The sequence below is a fragment of the Pieris napi genome, chromosome 20, assembly GCF_905475465.1.
Source record: "Pieris napi chromosome 20, ilPieNapi1.2, whole genome shotgun sequence".
Taxonomy (NCBI): domain Eukaryota; kingdom Metazoa; phylum Arthropoda; class Insecta; order Lepidoptera; family Pieridae; genus Pieris; species Pieris napi.
The window spans coordinates 3,741,241-3,762,586 of NC_062253.1; the positions used below are offsets into that span (position 1 = coordinate 3,741,241).

Genomic DNA, 21,346 nt, shown 5'->3' on the forward strand with positions numbered 1-21,346 from the left:
TACTACGTTTTTATACGATGCTGGTTTAATTCAAAACCAAATTACGATGTTAAAAATACACAAAAGATTTCAATTTTACTTTTTGTCACATTGAATCGGTGAATGGACGAGACGAATCCTATTATACGATAACACAGGGCTCTTCAAACAAAGACATTTGGTCTCTTAATATATTGCTATTTCGTTTTACGTGAGAGCAGTGCTGCAGGCTGGCGCTTTCGTAAGGCCGTGTGTCTGTTAAGAACGATTTTTTTTTATGTAATAGGAGGCAAACGGGCAGGAGGCTCACCTGATGTTAAGTGATACCGCCGCCCATGGGCACTCACAATGCCAGAAGGCTCGCAAGTGCGTTGCCGGCCTTTCAAGAATTGGTAAAAATTAATGATTAAGTTAAAAAAAAAGTGTTAGGCATTTCATTCATATTAATACAAATTATTAATTTAATTTATTGTTTCGGTAATAAAATGACGTGGCATTTTAATTTACAATTCGTCATTTGAGTTTTCAATAAATTATTTTGCATAAAATATAAATACTAATATTTAATAAACTCTCTTAACGAAATTTTAATTTTAAAAATAGAATTTCTATAAGTTAATTCGCCATTCTCACTCTCTCTCAATCGCTCTCTCCCTTCTCCACAAAAACGCTGCACATCTTCGTGACGCCAATATTATTATTATTGCGTTTCATCCGTAAAAAATTTACCCTCATGCCCCTAAAGAAGTTTCACTTCAAAAAATATGTTTAGGTAACAACTGAACTTCATAAATTACGATTCACATATAAATAACAATAAAGTATGTCCGCGGCGGATGATGATACCGAACTGCCTTAGTATTTTTTCTTATAGTCTCATCTTGATTAGAAACGCTGACTTAAAAGAAATTTAGTGCCAGCCAGAGTTGGAAGTTGAGAAAACAAATTTTGAATGCTCATCTTAAAATGGGTTCATTGTTAAATATCCTGTTGGTGCAAGTTTTTCCATCCTCTGTCTTTGGCATCTCATTCGGTCCAGGAGATTAGCCTAGCGGTCTGGTTTCGGGCACTTTACCCTTTTACAAAAAAATATAGCGAGGTTAGAAACACAAAGACGAGTTGAGAGATTTTAGTATGTATTATTCACAGGGGATTGGATACTTAAATATCTTAAGGAGAATTTTACAGAAATTAATTGTACCAATATTACAAATTAAAAGCTTACATTATTTAAGTTTTACGTTACCTTTATTTTATATGACAAACTGAAACACTTAAACAACTTACACCTTAGTATGTGTGTGTTGCGTACAATAAGAATACCTTTAACTTTAAGCACGCTAATACATACATAAATACGTAACAATACAATAAAAGAAATTCAAATTAAGAATAAGTAAAAACAATAACAAAAGTATGCGGTTCGCGCGTTATTTTTACATAAACTTTTTTTAATTTTACACAGATCATTTGTAAACGGCCAGTATTGTTTTCATACAATATTTGTAATCTTTGGTGATTGAAGCATTTACTAACAATATCCAGATTCAAAATTCAAATCACTTTAAATTCATAGGGAATAAAAAACTATTTTCGCAATAGATTAATGGATCCGCGAGTTTGATTCCCATAAAGTTCCACAGGCTTATACGCCTTAAAATATTAATGGTACCGACGCAAAACTGTATAGTCTACTTCAAGTCACAATATATAATCAAAAGAAAGTATTTATGTAGTATTGCTAAAAAATTTGTAATATTATAAGGAAAAAATCGATAAACAAGGAACGCTCTATTAAACTCCGCAGGTGTGGTACACACCGCTGAGTCACATTCGAGCTTTCTAAAAATAACTCTACATGTTCAGACTTGACTGTTAACAAATACGTCGCTATTAGAGTTCGCTTAAACATAATTCGTACGGGAATTACGGTAACGAGGATGTGTGAATGTGCTATTTATAGTCTTGAGTTATTGCTAAGAGCGCAGGGATGTACCAATGGGAGTGCAGTCTGTAGATAACTTCACTCGCTATAAATTAGAAATTTTAGTTATACTAGTAACAGTTGTTCAACTTCACACCGGTTATAGTATCTTTTTAGTAGATTGATAAGTATTAAACGCTAGCGTAAACTACGTATGTCAAATGATTGTATGAAAAATCTTTCAGTGCAATCTGCAGATAACTTCACTCGCTATAAATTAGAAATTTTAGTTATACAGGAAACAATTGTCAAACTTCACACCGGTTATATAAACTTTTTAGTAGTTTAATAAGTATTAAACGCTAGCGTAAATTGCATGTGTCAAATGGTTTATAAAAAATCGTTCAGTGCAATCTGCAGATAACATCATTCACTATAAATTAGCAATTTCAGTTATAATGGTAACAGTTATTCATCTTCACACCGGTTATTGTAACTTTTTAGTAGTTTCATAAGTAATAAACGCTAGCGTAAAATACGTGTGTCAAATGTTTCTATGAAAAATCTTTCAGAGCAATCTGCAGATAACTTCACTCGCTATTAATTAGAAATTTTAGTTATAATGGTAACAGTTGTTCATTTTCCCACCTATTATAGTATATTTTAGGTAGTTTGATAAGTATTAAACGATAGCGTAAAACACGGGTGTCAAATGATTATATGAAAAATCTTTCAGCGGGTTTGGTTACACGCAGTAGTAAGAGTTTTCATAACTTCCTTAACAGATATAACGTTACCCGTTAACCCTTGTTGAGTAAAAATCCAAACGCCGAATTTCTACTATATTTGTCGACAAGATTGGAACCTTTAAATTTATATTTTATCGTTTGTTTGAAGCTTTTAATAATTAAAGTTTAAAAGCTTAACATAAAAAAGCGAATTCTTTTGAAGCTTCCCATTCATTCAATAGAAGCAACATAGAATATGACAACCTTGCCCTAATTCCATTTAAATTATCAACATTTTTATCTGTTTTTGTCTGCTAGAATATTATGATGCTGAGTATTTTTGTATACACTAGCTAACTTAGCGTTTTCACGCCACATTTAGCAGAATTTAGCATCTGGCTCTTATGAAACGCATAAATAAAGCGCTTGCTTTGGTTTGAATTTTGGGTGTGAAAAGTGGGATATGTGAAAACAACCAAATTAGCGCTTTTTTGGATCCGGCGGTCAGTTGGGAATCGATCAATTTTTAGGTCTTAATAAGAATCTCGTAAAAAACATAAGAATAATCCAGCGGCGCTACAAGCTTTAGTAGGTCTTAGAATCAGATTGCATTTCTTTGATCATTTTTATTTCATAGAAAAATTCTGCTTTCTGTCTGACACATGTCGTTGATTATTGGATTTGAGGTTTGCCGGTTTCCTCACCGTTTCGCTTAACCGTACGAGCTAGTGTAATATGCGGACAGAAATAATGTCCATTGGTTATTGATTAATATAGAAACAAACGCAATAGGGCAAGACGATCACCCGATGTTAAGCGATATGCCCGTGGGCACTCTCAACGCCGGAAAGCTCGTGAGTGCCGGCCATTTAAGAATAAGCACTAAGCCGAGGATCGCACCTAAGACCTCAAGCTGAAGCTACTAGGCCAACACTACTTTGATAAACGTAATCTCTTAATAAATTTAACGGGAAAATAATATTGTATTTATAGAAACACTTTCCTATCCGCTTTCCCTTCGATCATTATGATAATTATGTTGTGGGAGTAGAGCCTCCGGTAATTGCTTTAACATTTGCGAAAGTTAAATATTGAGAGGTTTTTGCCATATCATGATCATTACTTATTTTAGGTTAACATGTATTAGATATAGAAATTTGTTTTATGTTTGAAAAGTATTTTTATAATGATGTGATATAACGGAAGGAAAAGTTAGATTTTATTGTGTGTACGCGAATAGCACACGTTTTTCACGGTTTAAAAAGCTTTTAATTCTTGCAATTAAATTTTTGAAGTTATACTTCTTTTGGCACTTTAGGTAAAAATGATGAGAGTAATTTTTTTTTCTATTGTTAGTGTAGGCTAGAATTTTTGAAAAAGATTTTTATCTGGTTACGCCAAAGAAGTATAACTTCTAAGTACATAAGTACACACATGTTTTCTTTTTCATCAGAACTTTTTACGAAAGCTCCCTTATGAACGTTAAAAATCATTAAATTAAATTACTCTCAATTTAAATTAAAAGCCACTCCCTAAAATTACAATTTTAAAGTCTTACTCTCGTAGAACAGACGAAAGAACTGACAAGACACACTTCGCTACTCTTTTTATTTTCCAATCATTTTAGATACTTGTAAGTTCCTGCAAACACCTTCCTATACATGAATGTCATTGAAATATGAATTATAATAATATAAAACACAAACTTATACCTCAATCAGCAGTAGGCTAACAACTCCGATTTCACCATCTGTACAAAGGTACTTTTTTTAAATCTACATCTAATAATATTTTTTTGCTGAATCAGTACTTCAAATATACTATATCCTATACCAGTATTGAGATACTTATAGAGGTAGGAGGGTTCGATTAAATGGTTTTAGCGTCGAGATGTGAGCTGAATAAAGGTGTTCGGGTAATAAAATTGCCTTATTCCCAAATCTATTATTGACAAGTATTGGGGCATACAAAAATCTCTCGTAATATCTGAAGGACATTTAGTATAAAATAATTCATAAAAGCTAAATCAGTCAAACCTGTTTACCTGTCTCTCTTCACCACAAACACAATTTGAGAGAACGAGAGAGAGAGTATTATAAAACATTATACTTACAATTACTGTTTATAATAATGGTTTTTATTTTGCGAAACCTAAAATAAATAGCATCTTAAATCAATAAATACAACCCAAAAGTGTATGAACTACAAATAGTTTAGTAATCAGTAAATTATATATCAAATGTTCGAGTTCACTTTCATTATAGTACAATCTATACAGTATACATATAAAATCTAGTACTCAGGCCACGTCTCTCTGTATGAACGCGTGAATAAAACGACCGAACGGATTACTTTACGATTATAGGTAAATATAGCGATTTGTAATGCGAAAGAAAATTTTGCCACGGAGTAGATTTATTTATTTATACTTCATTGCCATAATACACATAATTATACATATAGAAAAAAAAACAAAAAAGTAACTAGGTAACATGAGTTATTAGGCAACGGCCTTATTTTATATTACAAGCGATTTCTTCCAGGCAACCCTAAATTGGAACAATAGAAAAAAAGAAACACCTACAGAGGGTAAAGTACAAGAGATGGATAATTAATTAACAAAAAGATACTAAAAATAACATGCAACTATAACTAAAATAAAATCTAAAGAAAAGGTATAAATAATAATAGTATGTATAAACAGACATGTTTTTGCTCAGCCTAAGGTTAATTGACTCACAATTAATATATAAGTAGTAGCTAATCACGAGGCAGAAAAAAGATTAGTAATAGATTAGATTTAGTGTACCACAAAAAAGCCGTGGGAAACGTGGTACTCTAATTTTCTTTATGTTAACAATTTAGCCTTTATATGAAACCACCAGGAAGTAAAGAATGACGCTCATAGATCGGAGAAAAGCTTAGAGTGTCGAGACGGGATCGATTCACTGAAGCATTTATTGGTTAGACACGTAAAGCCTTCGTGCGACCGATACTAATGTAACCCAATGGAGCCCTGTTGCAAGTTAAATATCTTATTGTGTTTCCTATACATTTTCATGTTTTTATTTCAACTTTTGGGTTTGCTTATATCTTCAGCCTTTTTGTGTATAACGTAAAACTAACCTTACTAAAAAGCATATTTTTATCATTAGTAAGTGTCCAATAACACTAATTACAGTCTCTATTAAGAAGTAAACCCTTTGTTCTTGTATACAACGTATTGTTGTGAATAACGTAAACACAACGTTATATCAGATTTTTTTATACAAAATTCGAAGAAAACTTTACGATTCGACGCAATACAATTCCACAATGGAGTCTGGCGTCTAATTTTAAATGATATAATAATTTGAATGTGATAGACGATTCTTTTAAAATCATTGAGTATAGACTATAGAGTCATTAAATTAGTTAACATTACGATTAATCGAGTATTTTGTCAAGTTTGGCTCGAACTTTTATACGATTGCGATCTTTTATTATACGTATTTATTCAAATGAAAAGAAAAGTCTAAATAGATTTTTGGAGTTTATTGGAGTTTACTCCTTAAGAGACGATTTGAGTTATAAGGCTCGGTACGGAAATTTTATGGGGAGTAAAATCAAGTGTAACACGAAAAGTTGAGGCGTTATGTGTAACACGAAAAGTTGAGGCGTTATGTAGAAAGACATTGTCAGTGTTGACAGGTGTAAAAAATAAAAGTAGATTGTCTAGCGTGCCATAGAGTTTTGTCAATAGTAATGGTCAGTGAAATTAAAACTAAAAAAATATTGGTTGTTTGTAAAGTAGGTTTACGATCGAGATGTTTACGTGATAACGTCTTATTGGTGATATAAGTTTTTGGGAAGTAAGGAATTAATGAAGATAACAATTTTTTCAAATTTTAAATTACATCTATCGTTTTATTCACACTTTTGATGATAAATTTCGGGTGTAAAATGACAAGTTTACTTATTCGACTATGATATACATTTTTCTTCATACATTCACAGAATGACTGGCAGCGCTCGAGATGAGACGGGAGATCGGTCCGTCTCTCTCTCGTTATACCTGCGATCGCGCTCGTGAGGTTTTGGTGTGACACAAGTTTCTGAACATGTCACCCGACTAAAACGATTTTAAAGACGTTATCACGTCAAATGATTGTTCATTCTTATTCTTCTCTTACTATAAAGGTAACTTTGGTCACAGAAAGAAAATACTATTTGGGCATAGATGATGTAGGTACGTTTTATTACTACTACAAACATTTATATTATAAAAACATATATTCTTACCACCTTTAGTATGAAAATATGGTCGACAGCCACAGAACATTATCGCCATTTTGTCGTTCGTAAGGAGTAAACTCCAATCGTGCGTCGTAGCTGACACACACACACTTTTTTTGTTAATTAAGTACCCATTCACATTTTAATATCAGACACGGGAAAGTTTATTAGCAAAACGATTTTTAGTTTAAAATTAAAATCTACGTCACGTTTTCCAATACGTGGTGATTACGAAAATTTTAATAACAATTCAAGTTTTATTAATTAAGAGTAATTAGTCAATTCAGTGCGTTTATTTATTATTAAATTATTGTTATATATCTTAAATAATGGTAAAGCTATATTTTTATCAAACATGTACGGTTCACTATGATCAAAAGGGGAAAATGTTTTAAAGCTAAGCTATTCCACTGTTAACATCAAAGGCAAATGTTGTTTTTTCACTTTTCCCTCACTATTCATATTTAAATATCTCGGGGGATGACGAAAAGTAACAAGTTTTCCTTCTGATGTTTTTATTCATAGTGTAATAATTTGGTTGTGCTTTTTTATTCCTGACGCGTTATTACATTGATTATGTTATGCTAGATTACAAGGTTCACATTACGCTCATACGAGTAGGTTTTAGTCAGAAATATTGATGTCATGTATCTTTAACTTTGACATTAGGGGTTGGAAAACAAATTAAAATATAAATCAAATATTATTTTTAATAATATTGTATTCTTATTCTACGATTTAAATATGCTCAATTAAAAGGATATTAAGGAAAGTTGAAATCGAAAACAGCTTGATCGAAACTTAAGGTTTTATTCTTGAGATAAAATCTTAAGTGGTTTAGAAACTTTTCATTAAGATCTTAAGTCTTTTGCTAGCTACACCCTAGAGCATTCAGCTTATTCAATAATAATTTAATAAACTAATTTCTTACTGAAAACTTTTTAAACATTTCCTATTTTATAAGACGTCTTACAGGGTTTAAATCTAGCATATAGTAGACAGGAGAGTGGTTAGAGTTGTTAATACCTGCAGATGAGTATCGTCATCGGACGTCGAGGCAGAATACGAAATTCCACCCGTATCACCTCGACGTCCGTCGACCACAACTGAGCGTTCTTTATGACAGTATTTGCCGCGCACCACCACTATGTGGAACTGTGCCCACTGAAGTATTTCCTTACTACTACTGCCTAGTGAGACCCATATTTCTGATTAGAACATTTAATATATAATACAGTAAGTCTAATTGCTATTTATGTACACATAAAATAGTATCAAAAGCCATTAGATAATTGTAATATAATTGATTGTATGTTATTTGTTTAAATAATCCGCTGCTTGTTCATGACATCACAAACACACTAATTACCAACTTGACATATACATATTCGATCCGGTGACCTTGTTATGCCCTTCCTCGCGAGTATTAAGACCCATTCGGGGCGTATGCCCCCTTCAGGTGGTGTGCTGGTTCGCACCCTGCTGTTGGTGCTGCCTGGTGTTTGTGGTATAACCCTCTCCCTACTACCCAAGAGACGTGGTGCCGTAAGGATAGCTGTCGGTCAATGGTGACCCCCAAATAGGTGTAACTTGAGCATATTACAGCCTACTCAACCTTTTAACGGCGTAAAATATAAGCGTTATTTACACCCTTATAAAATATAAGTAAAGCTCTTCATACGTGAGTAAGGTGTCGTCTTGGGTGTAATAACATAATTCTTCCACGCCACAATCCATAAGATCAAAATGTCGGAGGAGGTTGCCATATTGAATAAATTAAACATTATATTTTTAATCTATATTATTTTCTCTGTTGTGAAAGAACAATTGTTTGTTTGAGGAATGGTAATTGAAGATTTTTAGGTAAAATATATAAATTATCAAGAAATAATCAAAATAGGATAGGAATTATTTATATAAAACTATGTATATATAGTTAAGTAATAACTAGTTAAATAGTAAAAGCGTTCAAGAAAATAAATAATAAAATAAGCGCTCGAAATGCAACAAGAGTATAGAAAATCAATCTTTCTCACGTTTCAACGAACTAACACGTTCCTTTTCGAATGAATACGTATCTATCTATTTCATGAGCTTCAAAGGACTCTTTCATGACGCTGAACTAAAAATAAGTGTAGGCGACAATTTTTAAGGTTGTACTGCACTTACGTTGCAGACGGCTCCCACGAGTTTGAATTACGTGATTAGCATTCTGTATCTTTTCCTAAAAAGAAAGCCAGAGCGCAGAGTTATTTGTGAATATTATCGATATTTTTTAAGAGGTTGCCATTATTTTTGTAATAGACCTATAAAATATTCCGGTTCGAAATTTAAAATTGAAATAAAAGGAAACCCTTCCGGGTTACAGTGCAAACAATCGACAATCGCTTCGATTTCGGAACTCTATGTCCCGGATTAAAGACTCTTTTTGTTTTCAATGTGAGATAGTCTGTATAAAAGATTTCCGAATTTGAATCTTTTACAACACATTGCCAGTATCACGTTTAATGTCTCTAGTGTAGTGTATAATGTTAGCTTTAGTCTGTAGTAAAGCTAACTTTATTTTATATTATTCATACATGTTACTCTCCAATCTATAATAGTGAAATACCCACAAAACTATCATAACAGTTTGACTGTATCTCAACACTAAATTTATATATAGTATAAACTATACATTATATATATATATATATATATATATATATATGTTTGATATAGTAATCGTTACATTATAGTAAGTATATATATTATATAAGTATAATTATATATAGTACTATAGTAGTTAATCTTTAAAAGCAATGGCCACAACAACCTTTAAGTCTAGACCTCACATTTCTGTAAGTTTCGTCATCATTTATTTGATGATGATGAGGTGATCAGCCTGACACACGCCAGTTTCCTCACAATGTTTTCCTTCGCCGTACGAGCAAGTTTTAAATGTGCACATATAAAGTCCATTGGTGCTCAGCTGGGGTTCAGACCTTAGGGTCGCACGATGAAGCCACACTGCTCTCACCAAAGGCAAAATAATATTTTTCAAAATTATCACACTTTCTGCAAACACATTTACTCGGTTATTTTCCGCCTTTGTAGCTTTCAAACGATTCATATAACCAAATGATAGAACATTGTTCTCTCATAACTGTCTCGATACACGATATTAAGAGATAACATTCAATATACTGGCTTTCAGTTCCCAAGATATTTGTGAAAATCGTGCGAAATCTTACAATAATAGCATAGATAATAGAGGCGAGTATTATGAGATTAGTGTCTACTATCTATGCCCGAGTTAAACCGCACTTCATTCTAATCCTGTTCGTAATTCTGAAATGTTACTTTAGATATATTCCACAATTGTGATAGAATTCAATAGCATTTGCTAATATTGTACGGAATCAATAAATATCAATTGTATTTAACATATTATTGCCTTTAGTTTGCACGAGTATATTTAATATGTTACGTATTCAAAATAACTATATAAAAGTAATATATACGTCTTAGTAATAGATTGTTTATTAAAGAATAAAACTAAAAAAAATTGTGAAGACTTGTTAATGTTATAGATCGCTTGGGAATGAAATAGTTTAAACTTAAATATTTCAAGCTAGTCTTGCATAGGGAAAGTTATTATAAAACTTGACTTAGTTTAATTTGGTGCAATTTGTCAGTAGCATTAACATTTACGTATGAATAAAATATTGTTGAATTAAAGATTAAAGATCAATGCCTCAAGCCAGAATCATATGTTGAAATTAGAAGCACCTGGGGCTGAGAAAACGATCGAGAATACTAAGGCGCGTTCCGTTTAATTGTGATTAGTCAAGTCCAAATAAATGTCATGAAACGTTATAATATGATGTCAATTGTCAAATGACAATCAAATCCACAGTTTCGTTCTTCATTTTACAAATTCACCAGCTTTACAACAATTTGAAAGTTAATTTAAACGGTTAATTGCGAAAGTATTGGTACAATATGATGTAAAATATCTTCACCAGTTTAATTGATAGAATATATCCTCGGTGTTGTGATAGGATTTTCACCTTTAATATTTTAATTAAATAAAAATATGTTGCTGCACAAATAAAATAACTAGCATTTGTTTTCAATAACGTTAATTCTATAAACATAATTAACTTAAGATTTGAATCATGCACTACTCTTGCCAATCTCACCCATAAATTAAAGTAACCATGAATCTATATATTTTAAATGAAATGTCTCACTCTGGAACAACAAGTCAAGACCCTCTTAATACTATTTTCCTTGATCACCCCTCGATTTAATTAAAGCCGGCAATTTATGGGTTAACTTGGACACCTTTTGTAAATGTTTCCGTCAACATGAATTATGCTTGTGTTTTGAGTTCACTTCTTAAATTTCAGCGAGATCTTCGTGTTTATAACGAAATGAAATTGAAAAATATTATGATAAAATAACCTGTAATTTTGTTAAATATTTAGTTACTGTTTAGTTCTAATAATTAAATTTCTGATGTTTTATAATAACAGTCTCCGAGATTTCTTTTGACGTAACTTAATCTATTTCTTTAGAAGAAAATTGATTCTATGAAGAACGTATAAGACTCCTAACTATGAGTATAAATTACTAGGCGTAATTTGACAGACTGTGTCACTATTAGAAAAATATGCGTAAATGAAATTACTTGTTCCCATTTTCTCGAACTGATACCATTTAATGTTCCTGCCAGATCTCTGCGCTCGCACAGAACTTTTAACCTTCCGACTCCCAGAACCAACATTGGGTTCCGCGAGCCTCTTCACAGGATGTGTTCCACCTTGGATTCTGTCACTAACATCGACCCTTTTTCGCATTCCTCTACTGCTTCATTTAAGAATAAGTTAAAACTCTTAATGTGTTAAGCTTTGTTTTTTTTATAGCTGCTAGTTTGTTTGTCGTTCTCCTAATTTATACATTTTGTGCTGTCATGTTTTGTCTTGTTTTACTTTGTATTGTATTTTTTATTAGTGAAACTTTTTGTGGATATGTCCAATGTGTTTATTTTATGTTTTACTTTTATTTTATTTCTATAGATGTATCTGTTTAGTTTCCTTTCCTTAATAAATAAATAATAAGAGTACATCTCTTTCCCCATATGTAGTAAAAACAGCTGTATTGTTTTATTATTTTTAATAATATTTAAGTCTTCGGGCTTTTATGCCAAACAATTCACAACAATTATTTTTTAGTTGACTTTTGAACCTTCCATTTACCTACAGAGGAGGTTTAACTATCTGTGTATCTATCCTGACAAAGAATATCGATAAAAAGACACATTACTGTAAAACAGTATAAAACTGAGTAAGTTTAGGTTAGTGTAAGATTTGGATATTATATTCTTTGTTACAGTTAAATAAACGTCACCTTTCGTCCTATCTCTTGCCAACCTCACCCATAAATTAAAGTGACTATATATTTTTACAAGACTTTACTATTTTTAATTAATAAGTTTTGTCTTTACAGCGGATGGCGTACTCTCAACAGTGAACGTAGTTGAAGCATTACAAGAGTTCTGGCAACTCAAGGCATCGAGAAATGGCAACACAGCGAGCGGTGGTAGTAGCGCGCTAGTCATCTACGAATCAGTACCGGCTGCGCACCCGCCATATGTCTGCTATGTGACTCTGCCTGGAGGAGCTTGCTTTGGCAGTTTTCAGGTAACGAACATCAGACAACGAATTGAGTTTTTTTCTATTACACCAGAAGGTTCGCAAGTGCGTTGCCGGCCTTTAAAACACTGGTATGCTCTTCTTTAAGGACCCTTAGTGGAATTGGTTCGGAAATACTTTAGTGGGCAGCTGGTTCCACATAGTGGTGGTGCGCTGCAAAAACGTCCTTAAGAAACGCACAGTTGTTAAAAAAAATCTGAATTCCGGTTGACATATGTGGAAGCAAAAAGTTAGTCTTGGCACAGAATAATAAGTACAATTCCATATACTCTATGATTTTTTCCTCCTATAATCTATATGTTATTATTTTTTACGTATTTACGCTATTATGAAAAACATATCAGTTTTAAACAGTGTAATAGACTGATTTCACACGAATATTGATTTAGTTTTATGATAGTAACGTGATTATATATGTATAAATCTTCTGTGTGGACCGATTTTGATGAAATTTCAGTTTTCAATTATAACCTATAATTATTATAAATTATAAATTCTGACCAATTTGCAATTTTATTTTGTATATCATTTAAAAAAAATAAGTATTTAAGAATGTTTTAAAATTTACAATTAATTATTTTTGTATATAAGACGTCTGTTGGGTCCACTAGTTTATCAGATTGCTGTACATTAGTGAGTTTTAACTTCAAATCAAATCAAATCTTGTATAATATCAGTAGATTTATGCTTTGATATTTACCATATCCAGTTACCCAATAAATTATTATTAGTGGTTCATTCACCGAGTGTCTGAGACGAAGCCGATTATTATTGATGAGTCACCGCTAATTGACGATGACGTCATATTTATGTCAGCTGTTCGCTGGAAGTCCGCTGTTCGCACCTCGCGGGTGAACTAATAATGTTATCGTTATACTCACATTAATAATAATAACCTATCTATTCAATCAGCCCTATGGTTATTTTTGTATTAGCTACATAGGCCTAAATATTATATTAGTAGGTTAGCTTAGAGTATATTAAGTTATAAAATTAAATAGGCCAAGACCTGTTACCTCCGTATATATGAATAAATGATTTTGACTTTGACTTTGTAAGGGCAATCCAGCCTTCACGCTATTACCGCCAATATGTTGTAAGGGCTCTTATTGTAAGAGATTATAACTGATATTCTAAGTAGGATTCGGTACCGGGGATCTTGACAGAGACCTACTAAGTAAATTACAACGAAAAACCGTTTTTTCGTTGTAATTTACTTAGTTTTTCAAGCAACAAGTAACCGAAGTGACGTGATTCATGTGCCCTTTTCTTATTCATGTGCCCTTTTCTTATTCATGTGCCCTTTTCTCTTTTAAGTGCCTTTTTATTTTTCATGTGCCCTTTTTTTGTCATGTGCCCTTTTATTTTTCATGTGTCCTTTTTTACTGTCCATTTCACTGTTTACATATGTCCTAATTACTTTGTTTTGTTCCATTATTTTTGCCGAAGTAATTGCCTTATGTACTTTTTTTGTACTTCTTGCGCTCATCTTATCTAATTTAATATATTTTTTCTCACTGTGGTTTACTCATAAATTCGTTTGAAAGTGATAAGGCCGCCAGTTGCCCTTTTTTATTTAATTATTTAAATGTACTGTATTACTGCAACAAAGTGTAAATCAATATATTAGCAGGTGTTCTAAAACCGTTAATAAAATATGTTCCACAGAACTGTCCAACAAAAGCGGAGGCTCGCCGCAGTGCTGCGAAGATAGCACTTATGAATAGTGTGTTCAATGACCATGAGTCCAGGCGGATATCCGATAACTTCATTGAGAAGGCCGTGGCGGAAGCACGCGCCTCCTTCGCGGGGGATGCTGGCTCCCATCACCAGGATCCGAATGCTGGGATTGCCGCTTTCAGGTAAATGCTTTTCACAGACACAGAGACATCACTTTTCACAACTAAAGGATCTTCTCGGTTCAGCGTGTAATGTTTTTATCTATCGGTCTTTAACAAATACCAGTGATCCCATTCGTCAATTTCAAATGGTTCTTATGAAATTTTTTGAACTTTACCCCTTATTACCCTTAATTATCACAAATGCATTTCAAGAACTATTAAAAACTTGTATACGAGTACAAGGTAAATAACTGTAATCTATGAATATAAGTTTAAAAATTATTGAGTTAGGTAACGTAAAATTACCTTTACCTTATTTCTGATGAGGTGAAAATGCGCTGCGCTGCATGTAGCCGCGCCATGAATGTCGAACTTGACATGGGGACTGTGGGGCTGGGTCTACACTCAAAGCCCTCAGCTATTCAGAGGGGTAGCGAAACCCTACCCACTAAAGCACCGCAGCCCTCTACACGCCCTTAAGATAGACCCTCAGTGTTCGCTTAAGCGGGCCATAGATGGACCGCATGTTGCAGTCAAGACCGACTGCAACATGCGGTTTGCTCAGGAACTGCTCGAGCGGTCCGTGTGTTGCGAATATGAATTTAGTATGGAAACTGCAGATCGCCTTGGGGCGACCTCTCTACAGCAGTCGGTCTTGACTGCAACATGCGGTCCGTCTATGGGCACCTTCAGGCATTGGCAGGCTTTTATCCGACATCCCCCCCGACCGAGATCCCATTCTTGAACCACCAGCTAATCATATACTACTATAATAATGATTTTGATTCTTTATTTTCTAGGTGATTAGTAAAAACCTTCAATTATGAGGCATAACTTGACTTGTACTGAACTGGTTTTTTTCAACAGATTTATGCTGGAAGCGAACAAAGGGCGTACAATGCTGGAGTTCCAGGAATTGATGACAGTATTCCAGCTACTACATTGGAACGGATCGCTCCGCGCAATGCGCGAACGACAGTGCTCAAGACAAGAGGTGGTCGCGCACTATTCAGCGCGGGCACTCGACGATGCCATGCGCGAGCAAATGGCCAGGGAATGGGCATCTAGGGAACGCGAGGCAGCCGCTGGAGGTGGTGTCATAAGGAATGAGCTCGCCCGTGCGGAAAGGGAGCTCCGTGCTGCCAGGGTGGCTGCCAGGGAACTCCGGTTCCCTAAAGAAAAACGGGACATACTCCTACAAGCTGCTCGCCTCGCCCCTAGTAGTGATCTCACCGCGCGGAAGTAAATTTGTTTTATTTTAATTATAGTTAGTGTAAGAATATTTTTTGTTTTATTTTATTCATTGTCCTTTCTACATTAGTCCTGACATCAAGTTAACAATGATATTAAGTTCAGTTTTCATGGGTTTATTTAATATAGTTGAAATACTTAAATAGCATATGGTCTTCCAAGGAATGGAACTTCAATTTTTTTAGGTCTGGGCCTCAGATTTCTGTATCTGTTTTATGACGATTTGCTAAAAGGCAAGTATGCTATAAGCCTCCTGTGAGTGCAACACGCCGTCGAATTTTGGGTCTAAGGCAAGCTGGTTTCCTCGAGATGTTTTCCTTCACCGTTCAAGCGAATGTTAAGTGCGTCCTAGACAGAAAGTCCATTGGTGCACAGCCGGGGATAGAACCTACGACCGCAGGGATGAATCGTTCGTAAAACCACTAAGCTAACAATGCTCTCTGGTCTCATAACGTAGTTTTAAATGCATATTTTAATCTACGTTATACACGTATAGTTTGTAGAGCATTCTAAAACAAATTTTAGAAAATAAATCCCGCACTAACAAGTTATGCACGATTAAACTTCACTTCAACAAAATTTCAAAGTTTTCCTTTAGTACCTAGAAGCAATTTACATCCCTCTTTACGAGCGTAACATAATTTCTCTACAAAATTAAGTTAATATAACACCGCTATATCTCATACATTTTGTTAAACAATATAAGTCAACCGCCAGATTATAACTTGGTAAGTAATAATAACAGCGAAGGCGGTACCCTACCTAAGTATGCAATATACACCAATGGCACTAAAACCTTTTAGGTCTGGGCCTCAGATTTCTGTATCTGTTTCGGGATCATTTCTAATAGGCAAGTATAGTTATATTGATTTTTCGGGTCTAAGGCAGATAGTCCATTGGTGCACAGGATCGAACCTACCCGTTTGTGAAATTCCTGAGTTTAAAAAAATTTAATGTTTCGATAGTTAAGCAGGTTCTTGCAAATATTTTAATTTAGACTCATTAGAATGTCGGTGAAGTCTGCAAGACTTGCTTTTTCTACACGCTATTCTTAATGGGCGGATCGAAAGCCCCTATTTACTGTTGTTAATATCTCTTAAAATTCCTCCTCCTTATGCTACAAGACACACAAAATTGTTCCATGTACCTCGTACGAACTCGAATTACCTGCATAATTCGCCAATGTTTGGGTTTTATTTAACTATGACACCAATTATGAGGATATTTATATTTTCCACCTCACCAAAGAAGATGAGAAAGTATTTGAAGAAATATTAAGTATTATTTGTTGTTTTAAATGTTAAATTCCAGTTTTCTTTATATATTTTTGTGTATTAATGTACTTATTTGTTTTCTGTTTCGTATATATTGTGTATCTATGTAATGTGTTTTGGCTTTTTGTATTGTCTAAGTGTTTTATTTTAATTTAGACTCATTAGAATGTCGGCGAAGTCTGCAAGATTTGCTTTTTTTTCACGCTATTCTTAATGGGCGGATAGATAGCCCCTATTTACTGTCGTTAATATCTCTTAAAATTCCTCCTCCTTATGCTACAAGACACACAAAATTGTTCCACGTACCTCGTACGAACTCGAATTACCTGCATAATTCGCCAATGTTTGGGTTTTATTTAACTATGACACCAATTATGAGGATATTGATATTTTCCACCTCACCAAAGAAGATGAGAAAGTATTTGAAGAAATATTAAGTATTATTTGTTGTTTTAAATGTTAAATTCCAGTTTTCTTTATATATTTTTGTGTATTAATGTACTTATTTGTTTTCTGTTTCGTATATATTGTGTATCTATATAATGTGTTTTGGCTTTTTGTATTGTCTAAGTGTTTTATTTTGAACATGTATGGCTGTAAGATTTTTTAAAATTTAATAAATAAATAAAATAATATTAGTTATTAACCATAATTATTGTATTGGCTAGAGGTAAACGAAAGCTCTAGACGAAAACTCTCTTTTGTGACCTTTATTGTATGAAAGGTTGAACTTCTGCAAAACATTGGCAATCAATTAGGACTAACTACTCTGGACATAACTGTCATGTTAAAGTAATCTCCTTCGTTATAGAACATGGAAATTAATCGATTAATCATGATAAATTACCAACATTATTGTACACAACTTGGGATGAGGTTTGAACAAAGGTTAACTATACACTATATTAAAATTTAACCATTATATAAAGTATTTAAAATAAATTGTCCTGTTTTACATTTATAGTTTATACGTATAGTCAAAGAATTCTGAGGCGCTACAACCTTTTTAATGCTGGGCCTCTGATTTCTGTATCTGTTTCATGATCATTTTCAATCTAATAGGCAAGTAGATCACCCTCTTGTGCCTGACAGACGCCGTCGACTTCGGGTCTCAGACAAGCCGGTTCCTATATCCTAACGATGTTTTTCATAACCGTTCGAGCGAATGTTAAATGTGCACGTAGACATAAAGTCCATTGGTGCATAGCCGGGGATCCAACCTACGACCTCAGGACTGAGAGACGCACGTTGAAACCACTAGGCCAACACTGCACTAAAACGTATAGTTACATTGAAATGTTTGTGGTAATGTACTAAAAATATTTGTCGAAGTAAAACTGTGTTAATTAAATTTTTTTTCAAAGACAATGGATACTAAATTACCTAAATCTCAGCGCTTGACATTAAGCCGCTGTCACTGTCTATTTAGTTTTTTGCATAGATAAATTATTAAATGATCTTTTTATAATAATATTTCTGGTATATCGCATAAACTGCCCTGCGATTCTGTAACTCACTTCACGAACTCACACAGCGGTTTTCACTTGCGGAAGCAGTCACTTTATGATTTGGCATTCTGAAAAGGTGGGAGCTTGTACTTTATTGTTTATCAGAATGCCAAATCATAAAATGACTGCTTCACGACTGATTTGAGAGAGACCGCCGATGCGAAAACCGCTGTGTGAGTTCGTGAAGTGAGTTACAGAATCGCAGGGCAGTTATGGAAATACTCTTTTGAGCGATTTTATAAATAAAATAATAAAACAGTAGCGCTACAACCACTTTATGTCTTGCCCTCAAAATTCTGAATCTGTTTCATGATAATTTTTAAATCTAATAGGCTAGTATGTGATCAGCCTCCAGTGTCTGACACACGCCGTCGACTATTTGGGTCTAAGACATGTCGGTTTCCTCACGATATTTTCCTTCACCGATTAAATGTTAAATGCGCACATAGAAAGAAAGTTCATTGGTGCACAACCAGGGATCGAACCAACGACCTCACGTACGAGAGTCGCACGCTGAAGCCACTAGGCCAACACTGCTCTTATAAAATAAAATAACTGTTATTTAAATCAGACTACTAAGAAGCATTCATTATAATATATGATATTGTATTCGTAAAGTATTCATTATACAAATATTTTTGTATCGACACCAACCTATTAATTGAATTTAATCCATTCTTCAATGTCTCAGTATAATTCTGCAAATTTTTATCGCCATAAAAGTATCGCAATCAATTGTCCAATACAAGCTGTAGGATTTACGATGTACTTATTATAAAGGAATACTTATATTGGACCATAACTTGAGGTGATTTAAAAATTTGTCCTCCGCATTAAACCCGGGTGTTAATTATGTCTGTTGTTGGGATTTACAGCTTTTAAGGCACATTAAAATGTTCATCACATCCTTACATTGTTGCTGGGAGTTGGTACAATCGCGTAGGACTTTGTTAATACTAAAATAGCGAACAGTTGAGTCTGTAGAAATGAACATTTAATAATTAATACTTTTTACATCACTACTAAAGACTAACAAGTAATTTAAATGTAACTTAATTTACTTATAGTCATTTAATATAAGTGTCCAATAACACTACATATAGTCTCTAGGGAGAAGACACCCTGTTCTTATGTTCTATTGTTTCCACTTACCACTGTTTAGTACTTAACACTATGGTGCATTACCCGTTGCATAGCCGTATCACAATTTATCGCAAATATTATTTTATTAAGTTCATCTGTTTGCTTGTTTACTCTTTCATCAACTTTCATAGTTCTTATACAGTCCTCGATCTTTTACTATCTATTATCTAATTTATACATTAGCTGACCTGCAGCTGAGTTTCATCATCGGACGTCGGGGCAGGATACGAAATTCCACCCGTATCACATCTACATCCGTCGTTCCACAACTGAGCGTTTTTAAGGCAGTTTTGCCGTGCACCACCACTATGTGGAACCAGTTGCCCACTGAAGTATTGCTGAACCAATTCGACTGAGGGTCCTTCAAGAAAAGAGCATACCAATTCTTAAAAGGTCGATAACCGTGTCCATCACCATGTGGGCGTTTGTCCCTGTTCTATGAAAAGCATTTTTCAATCTATAAATTGTTCAAATTGTTTATAGAACTTAAACTAAATACATACTTAGTTAATCTAATTACAAAGAAAGAGTTACGAGTGGACGCAGGTAGAAACATCCATCTGTCATTAACAAACCCTATAAAGCCCCTTTAACCTTTCTATAAAACCTTTTTGGTAAGCATTTGACACCTCAACAGTGGACATAGTTATTAATATCTATAGTTCCAATATCACTGTTGAAATGTATGGCAGTGTTGCCAACAACCTTGGGGAATTTGACCAAATTGTAAATATTTAGTTTATAAAACATTGTATTGTTGCATTACGGCAAAACTTTCAGGTTTTTGTTAAATGTTGGTCAAAAGCTCTTTTACAAACATTATTTGTGGAGATTGAAGATTTATTAATTTGCAGTTCCGCGATTTTAATATTAAAAATCTATAAAATTCTGCCAAAAAACTGAATGACGCGACTGTACCAGGTTGAGTTCAGTGTAGATAACTACGGCGATAAGGGCTATTGTGGAACGAACCCAGCACTTACACTTCTAACCATAATTCTACTTCACTTCTGTACTTGAGCCAAGAACGTAAACGTCGTATTCGAAGCAATTTTCCATTTATTTTCAGGTAAAATTTATTCTAATAATAAAATACCAAGTAACTGGCTTATTTTATAAGCGTCGTCCAAGGCCTTTTTCTTGACCTTCGAAGGAAGCAACTATGTTATTTACTTAACACAAAGCCTTAAGATTTTTCAAATACTGCAAATAAATCTTGCTAATAGTGATAGTTGTAGATCAAATTAAGTCCACCGAGAAATTCCTTCACAAATACGAGTATATCCCATTTTTTCTATAATAGATTATAGATCAAGTAGATCAATTTTAGAAAATTGGCAAATTTAGATTGATAAATGTGAAAATTCGAACTGTCGAATTCAAAAATATTTTACAAAAGCGATCGATTATTGAAAAGTATATTATGAGAAATGGGTTGAAATATCAATCTCTAGTAGTATTAATTGGATTGGGATTGAGTAAAGGAAAATGGAAAAGATAACGTGGACTTTTCTATAAGTCTTTGTGAAGGCACGATACGGACTATAATAATAATTAAAGTTTAAATATCTTAAGTAACATTTAAATTAATGATCATTTATTTTAAATTTATTTTTCTTTAATAATATTGTAATGAAGGGGCGCAAAGTTTGTACTACCAGTGTTGAAATCTCAATGTAGATTTTACGGAGCGTCGACTAGGTGTTTAGTGGAAGTCATTATGT

General features: G+C 33.6%; 1 protein-coding gene across 2 annotated transcripts in view; it reads left to right on the forward strand.

Moving 5' to 3' along the window:
- Nucleotides 1–15,728, forward strand: part of LOC125059974 (protein limb expression 1 homolog) — a 30,104-nt gene extending 14,376 nt beyond the window's left edge. For both annotated transcript variants that reach the window (XM_047664702.1, XM_047664704.1), the window contains 3 exons: nt 12,400–12,593; nt 14,274–14,467; nt 15,314–15,728. In XM_047664702.1, coding sequence (XP_047520658.1) covers nt 12,400–12,593; nt 14,274–14,467; nt 15,314–15,692 — 767 coding nt within the window. In that variant the 3' untranslated portion in view covers nt 15,693–15,728. The remainder of the gene's footprint in view (nt 1–12,399; nt 12,594–14,273; nt 14,468–15,313) is intronic.
- Nucleotides 15,729–21,346: the final 5,618 nt, after the last annotated feature.